General features: G+C 37.1%; 1 protein-coding gene across 1 annotated transcript in view; it reads right to left on the bottom strand.

Moving 5' to 3' along the window:
- The window catches only part of OCA2 (OCA2 melanosomal transmembrane protein), a 163,556-nt gene that overhangs the window by 118,757 nt on the left and 31,424 nt on the right, over positions 1 to 13,375 (bottom strand). Inside the window, exons 6-8 of the mRNA XM_030476159.1 lie at positions 9,791 to 9,948; positions 8,123 to 8,205; positions 7,578 to 7,731 (exon numbers count right to left, since the gene is read on the bottom strand). Of these exons, the coding sequence (XP_030332019.1) occupies positions 7,578 to 7,731; positions 8,123 to 8,205; positions 9,791 to 9,948 (395 nt within the window). The remainder of the gene's footprint in view (positions 1 to 7,577; positions 7,732 to 8,122; positions 8,206 to 9,790; positions 9,949 to 13,375) is intronic.

The following is a 13,375-nucleotide window of genomic DNA, read 5'->3' as shown; positions in this document are numbered from 1 at the left end:
GAGAAAGTCATGGTATAAACAACCCTGCCTTAGGGAAAGGCATAGAAGGCAACAATTTGCCACTTCCTAATGCAATGTTTCAAAATATAAGATAGCACTACGCAAAATTATCTTTAAACAGAAGGTGATTAAAAGTAATACTACATGGTATCCAAGACAAGTTAACACCTGTATTAGTTCGCCTTTTTTCTGTGGTATTACGGAAATTGCATGGAGCAAATCCCAAAAAGTAAACCTATTTTACTTCCCCTGTGTGAATCTTTGTCAGTCTTCTTTCAATATTAGGGTAATATGACCATACAGAATTACAGCAATGCATTATGAACAAAAGTACCGCAAACTGCAGCACTCACATTACCTTTATATGAAGCTTTCTCCTCTAGCCAGCAAGTTCGCCTGGGGAGTCTTTAATCGCTGACATCTCCTCTCTTTCTCACTCCAGTTTTCTTCTCTGCCTTTTTCTCACATCTTCCTCCACGCCTGCCACCTACACTCTCTCATGCTTTTTCATTTACTTTTGCCCTTGCTCTTGCTGAAGGAAGACACCACTTGAGGCCCAAAAAAGAAGCTGAGTGGTTCTCATCTCTGTTTGCGTGCATTAGAAGTGTATGTGTCCTAATACCTTGTTAAAATTTTAAGTCTTCATGGCTCTCTACCCCTTTGGTTGCCATAGGCAGAGTAGAAGCTGAACAGCAGCATTCAATTAAGCTAATTTAATGTTCTATTGCCTGTCTCAAAAAAGAAAGGAAAAAAACCAACCCACAACAACATACACAGTATGCAAGAGAGGGCAACACGTTTGTGCTTGACAGTCTTTCACAAATTGAATAAAATGCAGTTCAAAATTAGTTTTAAAAAGCAACAGAAAATAGAAAATGGACATTTGGAAATTAGTTTTTACACTTAGTGTTGAAAATATGACTCTTATTATTTCAAAAAATTACATTCTGCAAAAAGTGAAGCCTGGGTGATAATATCTTTTAAAGTAGACAATCCTATCAATTCCTTAGAATAGCAAGCAGCACCATCCAGTGGCAACTTTTTCCTAGTAATTTCTTAATTAAGGCCAATTTACATAATACAGAAGTACCATAGCACCCAAAAGAAGGTATTTTTCCTTAAAGCACACATAATCAGAGAGAGCAGAGCCAGACTTCTACGAAGATAGATCTAACAATTAGGCAACAGTCAGTGTAAAATCAATATTTATACTGAATTCATAATACAAAACCATTTTTACAACATATTAAGCTGGGAACCAGCTGGGGATTTTGCTTGCTGTTATACTGCATTTTTGTTTGAATTTATACTTATCCTGTACTTGTCTTACAGCACTCTGCTGCTTTTACACTCCTTTTGTTGCACTTACAGCTGATAAAAATAACTGTAGCTTAACTAACTGGTATTGGCTTTGTCTGTTGGAGCCTCCTTGTTGGTGGCAGTGGCTCTACCCAAGCGGTAGAAATCCAGGCACCTCAGGGGTACTGATCCAATGCTCATCACAAGGAGCAACTTGCAGTGTTGCAAAGGAGCTCCTGCACAGCTGCTTTAGAGTCATTTTGAGTCTCTCAAAATGCACAGAGGTCACACCCTCCTCCTAAATCAGAGAAAGCCAGGGAATGACCATAAGTCTTGATAGTCCACACAGCTTAGTTGCTTTCTGGGCGAACATCTAGGGTGAGTATTTCACTCTGGGGGGCAGGATGGATGGATCCACCCCACATCTGGATCCGCCTGTTCAATCCAGTCCTCCAACACTTATCTCAGCAGGTTTTGCTGCCTGTACCTGCTCCGCATACCTTGATACCATTCCCAATGCACACCCTCAGTTTATGTCTTAAAAGTATTATTCGTGGAGACTGCAAGTCTGCTCTCATATTGCACATTTTCAGCTGGTGGGGGTGTGAATAAAAAATAAACTAAAAAAAAATAGAGTATACTTTTGAATGGTAATGGTGCTTTACAGTTAAGGGGATTCCAAAGCAGACCCACAATCACATGCTGCCCCTGGAAGGATGCAGCTAGCCTGTACCAGAGGGAGCTAGGTTTTAATTCAAGCTGGTTTTCTACTGGACTTTATGGTTTAGGTTTCACTACACAGGATTCAGGTTCCATGCAACGCTCAGAGTCACAACACTTACAATTTCAGGTTTAGGCTGGGAAGTTCACTCTCCAGGCCCTACCTCTTGGCTCCATTTCTACCTCAGTGTAAAACACTGCAGATAACCAAGACAATACCAAGGCAGCCTTCTCTCTTCCCAGGTCAGGACAGTAGTCTCTCAAGGAAGGAACAGTGGGCAGGAGAGCATCCTTGCCCTGCTGGAAGATGGCCAGCACACCCAGGGGCACTGGCTTTCCCTTTCTGCCCCAATCATAGGCAGTTTTGCTCCTTCCCATCCCCAGACAGGGGGGCAACTGAGGGCAAAATTTTATTCTTGCCCAGTGAGGTATGGCTCAGACTCTTCACCAAAGAGGATAGATGGTTTTGTTCTGATAACTCTACCCTGATTTTCTGTCGACTCCTGCAGCATTTTAATTCCTCTTCTCAATTTTTCCATCCTAGCACAAATGAAAGCAATAGCAGCAGGAATATCATAGCCCTCACAAAAGTCAGGGAGAGCAGCAGCTACAATTTTCTTTTTTACAGTCTTTTCCAATAAAGGCCATGGATTTTCTTCTGTCCCTTTGCTACCAATCTTTTGGTAGGATATATGTGCTGGAGGGAACACTCTAATCCACGCTCTTCTCTGTCTATATTTAAAGACAGATCAATAGGAGAATGGATGGGAAGTGACAAACCATGTTGAGTAAGCAGATCATTAGTTCCTGTGGCTCCTCATTGGAAAAACTCTCCCTTAAGACTAGCCTACTGCCATCTCTTAGTATTACATTTCATATACCAGTGAATATCTCTTCTGTTCTCCTATTCCCTCTTTGAAGCATAATGTTCCATGTACAGATAAACAGCCTCGTTACTGGAAATAAGCAAAAACTGGACTGTGTGAGCATAGACAGCAGTAATAACAAACATCTTATTTCATTCGTAAAAATGCTTCCTGCGAGGAAACATTGGTTCAACGAGCCCACAATAGTAGAAAAATGGTCAGACTGAACCACGTAAAAGTTTTGCTATCTGCAGCTAATTTCTGCTGGTTAGATACTATTAGAAATCACTCTGCTTTGAGTTAAAGAAATTAAGCTTAGGAGATGTTTATTCATAATTTAAGCTAGTTAATAATAAAAAAGTAATATGGAGAGAAACTGACACTCTCTATTCCCATTAAAGTAATAAAAATTATGATTATAGGCTAATAATTCATGCTAGTAAAAAGCTAGAACTTTTAAAGCCAGACCTTGCACTTTCAGGTATTTCTTTTTTAAGGAGAAATACAGACATGTAAATGTTATTCGAGATGTCAGATCATTAAAATGATTTGAAATATCTTGGCAAGATCATTCACAGGGCTACCTACCAGACAAGATATGAAACTGAACCATAGCTCCTGTGATTAAACAAGCCCTCTGGAGGCTCTTACAGAATTTCTGATACTTGCTGGTATCACTTTTCCGCCATTTGATGTGCTAGTATAGCTTTTTTTTTTTTTTTAATAAAATGAATGTTTGTTATTCTGTATTTTCTCCCTACTAAATAAAATGTTTTATAAAATAGCCTTTAAAAGGTCATTACCTTCATATTTGTTTCTGCTAGCTTATTTAAGCATCATAAACAGCTAACACTGCATTTTAAACCACAACACAAAATAAATACATTATTAAAAGAAAATATTGGACAAAAGCACACAATAATCATTCAAATTAATGAGCTCTGTCCTTTAATAATAAATTTTTAACATTATTCCTTACCTATTTCTAATTAATGTAGCTCCAACATAGCTGCAAACATGCGGTTAAGAATTACTAGAAAGAGCTTTGTCAACTCAAGAAACTTTTCGAAATACCAATAAAACTTCATGATATTAACAGAGTAACCAGCGTATTATCCTATTCTCTGTGTATGCAAATACAGGCAAAAGGAGAAAATCAAAACTATCTTACAGTATTGAAAAGAAGAAACAATGAGATTTTATCCACTCTACTTTTCCTTGTCTATGCTGTACCACCAGAAACTACGCACCACTTCTTACTGAATCTGGGTGAATGGGGTATAAAGTGTCAGTTTAGTTATAAACATAGAAAAAAGCTTTGCTGAAAAAAGAATGAAAATAAAAGAAGGCAAAAGACAAAATGCATTCTTAGCTGAAAGAACAAAGATGTTTGGAGCAAAAAAATGTAAAAATTAAAATTTCTAAGGTTTTGGGTTTTTTTCCCCTCGAGTTCTTAATCAAAAGAGGCTATGCATCTTGAGGATCAAAACTAGATAAAGCCTATCTTGAATTACATTGTGAACTAATTTAGTACAGCAACATCAGCGTAGAACTCTGTACATCAGCACTTTACACCAGATGTCCCTGTAGACCAAAGTGAAAGCATACTTATATCCCATCTTAACTATGTTTATCAGTAAACCTGAAGGGTCAGATGGTAAAGCTGAAATCAACAAAGGTAACCCTGGCATACTTTTTTCTGTTTTTAACATACACTTGGATTAATTTCCTGTGCTGTGTAGACTGTGTGTACCAGAAGCAGCAGATGGGTTTTTCTCCTTTCTTCTCGGGGAGAAGGGCAGGGGAGAGAAGACTGAAATGCAAAGAGGCAACTGATCGAAAGAAAAATCAATTTCAAGAGAATGAATGTCTAGTTACTGAAGGAAAAGATGATTACATGGGGAAAAAAAGAAAAAAACCCACAGATTTCAAACAGAAAATGTAACTATGAGATGTCCATCTGAAGAAAGTTAAAAGCAATATACCAAAATTTCAAGGGACAGAGTTGGATTGAAGAAAATACTCATATTTGTAGTAAGCTTAAAAAAGAAATCATTAGAAATTAAAGGGGGAAAAAAGGCATCTTCTTTTACCAGAAACGTATGCGCATTTCATGAATATGTAATCAGTTTCAAAAGAAATAACACTTAAAATAAATATCTGAAGAAATGAAGTTCTGTGTTTTATGAAGAGCAGCATGCCCTGAGACAGTAAGAATTTTCCACTGACAAGGACTGGCCCATGACATGCATTGACCTCCTGGGGATTTGATGCCAACATAGAAGCAAAGAGCTGCCTCAAAGCAGAATTTACTCTGTATCTTCACAGTGGTGAAAGTTTTGAGAAAATCACAGTTTACAGTAAATCCACTTCATTTTCCAACTGGAACCTCTTACTTCATCAGCTTTTCCCATCATCTGTATCTGCAGGAGGTGGAAGCCCTTGCAGTCTGTTCTCCTGCACACTCCCTGGTGACTAAGGTAGCAAAGGGCAAGGGGAGAAGGGGAAGGAAGGATTAAAAGATGAGGACAGTGGGGTTGAGGAGGTTGTGGACACAAGATCTACAATTCACGTTCTGAGAAAAGTGCTGTGCAGGAGGAGCAAGAGGCACACATTCAAGTGGCTTTTGTGAGTCATAACAGATAAAATGCTGCTTCTTTCTTCATCAATGTAAGAAAATATGTGAAAATATAGCTCTAAAACTTGTTTAGTGTGTCCACACTGTCTGAAGTTGAACCTGTATTGCCAATAATAATGAATAAAACACAGGAAAATAATAAAAACTTGTAAAAGATGGAGAGCAGCAACACTGAATGAAAATCCATGAGAGATCGCTCCCACAGCAACACCAATTGATTTCTCTAACAGTGATAACTGCTAATGGAATAGAGAGAGCAATGTGTGGAGAAAGCAGGACTTCAGGCACTAAAGTTATAAATACTGAATATAAGGTAACCCACTATTACATAATCTAACAATATTTACATCTATCTCTTGCAAGAGATCTCTGAGGGAATCAAACAACAGTCAACTTCTGATTCTATGACAGTTATTTCAAGCTTATATATTCATAGTTTATAATTTACTCTGGTTGTAGCATTTGTCATTCCTACAGGTATTATGGAGAAAACGGACAATATCATGATGCAAAAGGTGACTTCTCACATTTTTAAATTCAAAAATTTTACTTTTAAATATCTATTTATATCTTTGAATTTGAATAAATATTTTTTCTGCCTACAACAGAAATTTTTCCTTAATATTTCACAGAAACAATAAGTTAAAAAGTTGTTTAAAAGCTTTTCCTTAGAAATTACAGGAAAATACATGCTTCGCTTGCCTTTGCTTTTCAGTTTAAGCCTTTATTTGCTTTTACACATAAATTGTTCCAAAGCAGCTTTCTAGGATGAAACACAAAACCACCCTCTACATACATTAAAAACCTGATTTTTATTTTTTTTTTGCAATTGCTAAAGGTTGCTTACTTGGGTTTTTTTTAAAAAACAAAAGCTGCATTTAAAAGTATTAAGATTGTTTTGGTGATGTGCTGCATGCCTACCTATATTTATAGTAAAATCTAGTCCAATCCTCCTCCACACTTAATATTATATCTCTTTGCTCATTTATAAAGTACATAGAGGCATTTTTAGCTTCATAAATAAATCACTATTGCTGAACAACATAATCTAAATGTCTAAAGTATCTGTCATGTTGTGTGTAACCATTATTGATATTTGATTAGGTGTTCAACTATCTTAAATTTCAGCTGGTAACAGGATGGATAGTTTAAAATACACAAGGGATGTGGAAGAAAAATGAGCATGCTGGGACATATTTGGAATGGAATACCTTGAAGTATTTGATTTGATTTTGATTCACTTCTGTGTTTCATACTAGTCTAAATCAGGTGTGATTCAACTTGGACAATTCACTGACAGAGTGGATGCTTACATGAATTAAAAAAAATAAAAAAATACTCTCTCCCTCATCTTATTTCAAGACAATCAGACAGTAAATGTTTTCAGTTCAAAATAGTCAGTTGGAGCCTTGTGCTGTTTCGGGCATGTTTTCCATCCTTAGTGCTGATGCAGTGCATTTTCATTGGGTTTGGTATCTCAAGGCTTTGGAAAGATGTTGCAATATATATTTAAAGTTCCCTGTCCTTTCACTTCTTCATGTTAACTAATACTCAATTTCCTTATAAAATAATACAGTAAAAGAATTTCTAAATGTCACTCATTAAAAAGTGTGGTCAGTTTAACTTTTTAAAAGTACACTACATTCATAGTTTGAGGTGCCTTAGAGAAGGGAATAAGGTAAAAAAAAAATACAATCTTTGGTTATCTTAAAAAAGAATTAACTTAAAAACAGACTTTCCACTCCTTTTATAGCCCAGACTTATTTTCACTTTCAGAGCCAAATTATAATTCTGTTAAAATGTTAAAACACTAATAGGTCCTAATAGAAAAATACACAAGATCACTGTAACATTAATATAACTTGCCAAACTCAGTTACAATTCAGAACAATTTCCTCACATGTATCTTATTCATGCCACTAGCAACAATGATAGTATACCAAGGATTCACATACACATTTTAAAAATATATTAAAGCCCATCAATGAAACCCTTCCTTATGCTCCATTTACAGTGTAGAGGAAAAATAAAATCAAAGTACAAAACTGGCTTACTTCCAGTATGATCAGCACGTAGACACCTACTAAGATGATGGACGCAATTGTTACTTGTGCCTCTATATTTGCATGAAGATATTGATGCTTCATGGAGAGAGGAACACTTCCAGGCTCCTGTAGGAAAGCTTGAATGTTTATGAAGATGGTGCCTCTGGGGGGGGGGGGGAGGGGGGGGGGAGAATAAGAAAAAAAATAAAAAAGTGAAGTTTTGCTTATTTCTGGAATGAAATACCATTGGTTTTATTTATGCATTAATTTTATATTGAGTACCTACAAATATTTGTGTATGTGTTATATCTTTACAACTGCAAGCAACTTTTCAAACGTTTTCATTCTACACCTCTAAATAGCATTGTTTAGAAAGCAACTTAAGTGCAAACCAGCCTTGTAAATCTATTTAAAAAGCAATACGAAGTCATCCTTTCCCGCCCCTCTGAAACAGACAATGGTAGATTATTTTTAAAATATTAGCTATTCTTTCATAGCCTGGTCTATGCAAACTACTATTTCAATGGATCATTTCTCAGTCTCTCTTAGCCAACCTGTTTGGTATCTGAAAGGTTCTTGTTGTGATGATTTGCTGATTTCTTCTTGAACTTAAAGATAGAGACCAGTTGTATGCCACCTGCAAGAAATTAAGAACATTTGGCAATATTAAAAGTCAGTGAAAGTGATATGTCTCTGCTCTAGGGTTTTATTCCTTTTTGTTCTCTCTCCTGTCCATTTAGGAGAATTTTCTGTAGACAGGGCATAACACACATCAGCCTAAATTAATCCACCTGGTTGAAGCAAACTCATTCCTCACTCAATCAATGAAGCGAGAGACACATCCAGGAGGTGCACCAGAGACAGGATGCTGAGTCACACTTTACATTGACTACAAGAAGCATCTAAGACTCAGAGACAACAATGTGGTTCACTCCCAAAATCTGCCTGGGAAGAAAACTAACATACCTAATGTACAGATGATGAAAGGCCCAGGAGCAGTGTCATACCCCCAGACATGGTAGAATTTCAGTAAACAAAATTACTGTTTGCTGATCTTCTAGAAAAAGTAAATTAAAAAAAAAAATCTTCAGAAAATAAACACTTTGTCCATTACTACACACTGATAGTCATGCAAGTTTAGCAAATATACTATAGGCTTTTAAAAAAGATAGGCTGTCTTTTTTAAAGAAGAGGGACTTAGAGAAGGGGGACCTAAATCCCAAGCCTGTCCTGACCCTCTATGCTACAAAGTGCAGAAAAAACCAGCTCAATCAGCCAGCGTGGGACATCTGGCACAGAGAAGTGTCTGACGAGCAGGGAAGGTTAATTTGGGTAGCTACTCTTTCAGTCACTTCAGGACCTCTGCTGACATGCCAGCAGAAGTGAGCTACTGCAGCCAGCTGTGCACTGGGCTGCCCCACAGCAGCATGAAGGCTGCATGGGGATTGCTGCTGACAGCACAGGTTCAAGCAGCCTCCTCGTCATGGGGCTGGGTGGTTTAAAGAGTAATTGCCATTATGGTATTGTTTGCCATGTTGAGGTAGTGGGTCTAATCTTTTGCTGTAGACTATGAGATTGGGTGAAAGCAGGAATATTGATGGCATTGTTCAGCTGTGCTGTCACTGGTAGAGGTAGGCCATCCCATCATGTAAACATAATGAGAGGCAGTTTTTAATATGTCAATGCTATTTATTAAGTGATGAAGCTTATTTTTATGTTTCAGTGATAAACAATGACGGGCTGTAAAAGATCCTCCTTTGCCAAGTTCTCTGGAAGAGAGGAGCAGGAACTTGTTACAAAACATCAACAATGAGAAAGCCTTAAGAGAAATAAAGCAAATAAATGTGACACGTTTAAGGAAAGAATTTGCAATAAAATCTGAAAATGTATTTTAGTGAGTGCGAAAAGGCACTTTGCACTTTTTTCTTCCTTCTAAGACAACTTTTGAAACTTTGCCAATTTGAGACACAAGAACTTCCATGCTAAGTGTCAGTCAAGGGGCATAAATTTTACAAAATTTTAATACAGGAAGCTAAAGGAAGTCTTACAAAGACAAAAGAATGTGTAACTTTACTGTTATTAGAACAAGTTTTTTAATGCTGACATTGACACACCTCACAGCAGGGAAAACCACAACCACTTAATCTGCACAATGGTGATGGAAATATAAGTGATAAAACACATCTCAAAAAAAGAAGTGAAAGAAAATGAAAGACCATCACCTGTTGCTGGCGTCTCCTCCTCGATCCAGTATCTTCGGACTGGCTGATTTGTACTACAATGTATTCCTCTGTTTGGTGATCAACTACATCTCCTACAAATGGGCCTCCTATGTCTAACTTCAACAGAGAAGAATCATGAAAATCGGTCAGATTCATAGCTGTTAATAAAGTTGTTAAGGTGTAAATTTCCAGTAAAAATTGGAATAGGCTATGCAAATATCAGAACGAAAAATACAGATTAGTCAACTTGTATTGAAAAACACATTCTTCGGCTAAAATGCTTAAGAAACTATGAAAGGAACAAAATAGATGGCTACTTCCTCACCAAGTCGGACTGCTTTGGCCAGGTTCTGTCCTTTTTGTAGTTACTTTTGAGATCACCAGTGCTTTCATGTGATGCTGTACATGTACCAAAATCCAAAATAGCATACAGAAATACAAACAGAGACAGAGAAGTAAGACTCTTTAAGTGTTTTTGCTAGATGAAAGGCAGCATCATTTACTCAGCAATTTAAACATTACAGAATTTGTATTGGGGAAAACACTGTGGAAGCTCCAACCACGGGGAAACTAAACCATAGTCAATGTCCTATTCATGCCAGAGGATTTGCTTTCTGGTCAAAATTTTACTCACCAGATAGAAGGCCAAGGTATCACCAAGAAAATAAAAACTTTTAAAAAAGGAGAAGGCTCGATTTTACACATACATGTTTTGTTGAAATCACGCAACTTAATCACATGCTGGGGTATCTTAACACTTCTAACATCTGACATTTAATTGAGCACACAAAAGAGTGAACCTGTTCCAAAAAAACCCCATAGAAGATCATACCTACTAGAAGGATTTTCCCAGAAAGACATTTTTTGTCCACAAAACTCAAGAGATTTTAACAGGAGAAGAAAAAATACAGTATAGTTAGAGGGGACACAAGGCAGTGCTGTGCCCTGCTTCCCAGTGAGGCCCAGCAAGGCAACCAGTAGTAGACAAGTCTCTTGGGGAGAGCTGGAGAATATAGGGAAAGTTTTGTGACATTATGCATGCAGGGGTCCTTTATCTTTAAAGGAGCTGCATCTGTCCACATTCTCGGCAGGAGAAGTGGGTCTAAAGAAAAGATATCTCACAATAACCCAAAAAATACCCTACCAGATCTCATGGTGTTGCAAAGTAATATAACTGTCACCCTGCTTAGCATAGTGAACATGCCTCTGCTTAAGAATGAAACTCCCAATCTATTTGCTTAAAGGAACAATACAGAAGATAAAAAAATAACCTTGGATGCAACAAATCAGGAGACCAACTCTCATCAGGAGAATTTACACACACAGCCCTTAACAAGCATAAATACAAATTACAAAAGTTCTCTTCTGGTTCTGAAGGTTTTAAGTATGATTTGGCATCACCATTTTTCTGTGGCCTAATTAATACATAATACTAGTCTCCACAGGAACTATAGCTATAGCTTTAACTACAGACATTAATTATACCTTCTAAAAGGCCAGCTGACCTAAAGTCATTAACCCAATGATTTGGGACACCTCTTGACAGTCTGCCTTTTATTAGCAGTGTAGCCAGTAATTTATGTCTTGAAAAGCTTCAAGTGCATATAATTATGGCAGCTTCCCTTTAAGCAATACTTTTAAAATAAATCCTGTAATTACCTAGATGAGACATTCAGGAGCTATTATAAAGGATGCTTAAAATTAAAGGGGGGAAGAATTAGACCTTATTTTCAAGAAGAGTGGTTCCTTCCTTCTTTTCCTATAAAGATGGAGATACTTAAGAAGTTTTTCCATTCCTTTCTGTGCATTTATAAAATCATCAGAAAGAGCCCTAGCAAAACAGGTTCTCCTTTGATTGCAAGTGGAACTGAACATCATTCACCAGTCTGTCTGCACTGAGGCTCTGAAATCCCATCAGAGTTATCTTTCTCCAAACAATATTTAGAGACTCTGTCATAATTCCATTGTTAGACTGCAGCAGATCACAGCTTTTATGAAAGGTGGAATCAAAATAAACCAGGAGAAAGCTTCAGCCACACTTATATGAATCAAAATGCAATTTTTTTATTAAGCTGCTTTTCAGAATATTTTTGTTCTGCCTTATCTTGATTTTATATTTCCCTTAAATTGCCAGAATGTAATTTCCTCTATATTTTAATCACTCAGATGTGACTAACATGTGGGAAAACTATCTTTTTACTGCTAATATCCCCTTTTATTCTTCTGGGACTTTTTGTCTTTTCTGAACTTTTTTGTAATGTGGCCTCCAGTGTGTGCCTCTAAAGCAAAAAATCTCCCTGACAAGATTTACAGCCAGAGCTGTTATTTTTTATTTCACTTCAGCTAAGCTGCCTCATTTTTATGTAGTTCCATTCTTGAAATTATATTACTGCTGTGAATTATCCTGTCAAGGGATTTGGCTTTGTGTATGCTTTGTGAACCATTACACAATGGCTGTCTGTATTTACATCTGGCTCCAGATTGGGTCCACTGCTCAGAGCTAAACCTGTTATTTTCTGATCTCAGTTTTCTGACTAGCTGCTCCTAGAAGGTACTGAAGAGCGTGTAAGAGTCACCTCATGTCATTTTACTGTTTTTTAGCTTATGTAGCCAACACAACAGAATGGGGTGCTGTAGCTAAAAGTTTGAATTGGTATTCGTTCACCACAGTTTATAGTTTTGTACTTGGACATCCGCATCTGAGTTGGTTACTCCTGTAACATCAATGAGAAGAAGGTGCTTTTAAGATGGAATTCATTTCTTCATTTTAGACCACCACAAAAAGATGAGAGGTATTGCTCATGAGAAGCATTGGTTCTTTCTATTAACTATGAAGGGAGCCTGGGATGAGTCAGGTGTAGCTGAGACGAATCACTTCTTAAATACTGAGTCTCTGCTCTACCCTCCACCATGCCATGAATTCAGTACATATAGAGCTAGCTGAAAAGCCATGATTGACAGATTCTCTTATATTTGCATGCAGACGGCTGACTTCATGCTTTCTTTAACATCTGCTTGTATATCTTACTCTGCCTACTGTAAAACATACCTTGAGAATACTATGTCTATTGATTATTTTTCACGAAGTTTCTGAGGTACCCATATACTATTGATCCCGATTTATGACTAGGTCACTCATGCTGGTTTCTCTAGGATATTACCGTTTTAAAGAAGGCATTTTGCCTGGATCTTAGCATCTATTTTAACGTGTTGTTCCTAACTTACTTAGGTTATTTCTGCTTCACTCTGCAGTTTTCTCTTTTGATGTCCTATCCCTGTTTGTAGCTTATGAGGTCATCCCTTCACAATATACCAAGCTGAACCACATGCTTTTCTGCACTTATTGGTTTCCCCATCTGAAGAATGTAATTTTTTTTTAATTTTTTTTTTCCTTTTTGGAGTGTCAGCAATTTGGTTCCATTTTTGTCTATATTGGATCCATCCTTTCTCTCCGTGTTCCATCAGTTCTAGAAGTTTTGTGAGTCCTTAATAAACTTTCTTTTCTACAATATTTTCTCAACGATGCCTTGAGATTCTGCTTCTTCACCTGCCTTTGCATGTTGTCCTGGTCTTCATTCATCTACT

Source organism: Strigops habroptila, chromosome 2 (genome assembly GCF_004027225.2).
Source record: "Strigops habroptila isolate Jane chromosome 2, bStrHab1.2.pri, whole genome shotgun sequence".
In the NCBI taxonomy this organism is placed as follows: domain Eukaryota; kingdom Metazoa; phylum Chordata; class Aves; order Psittaciformes; family Psittacidae; genus Strigops; species Strigops habroptila.
This window is presented reverse-complemented; position numbering and strand designations above follow the sequence as displayed.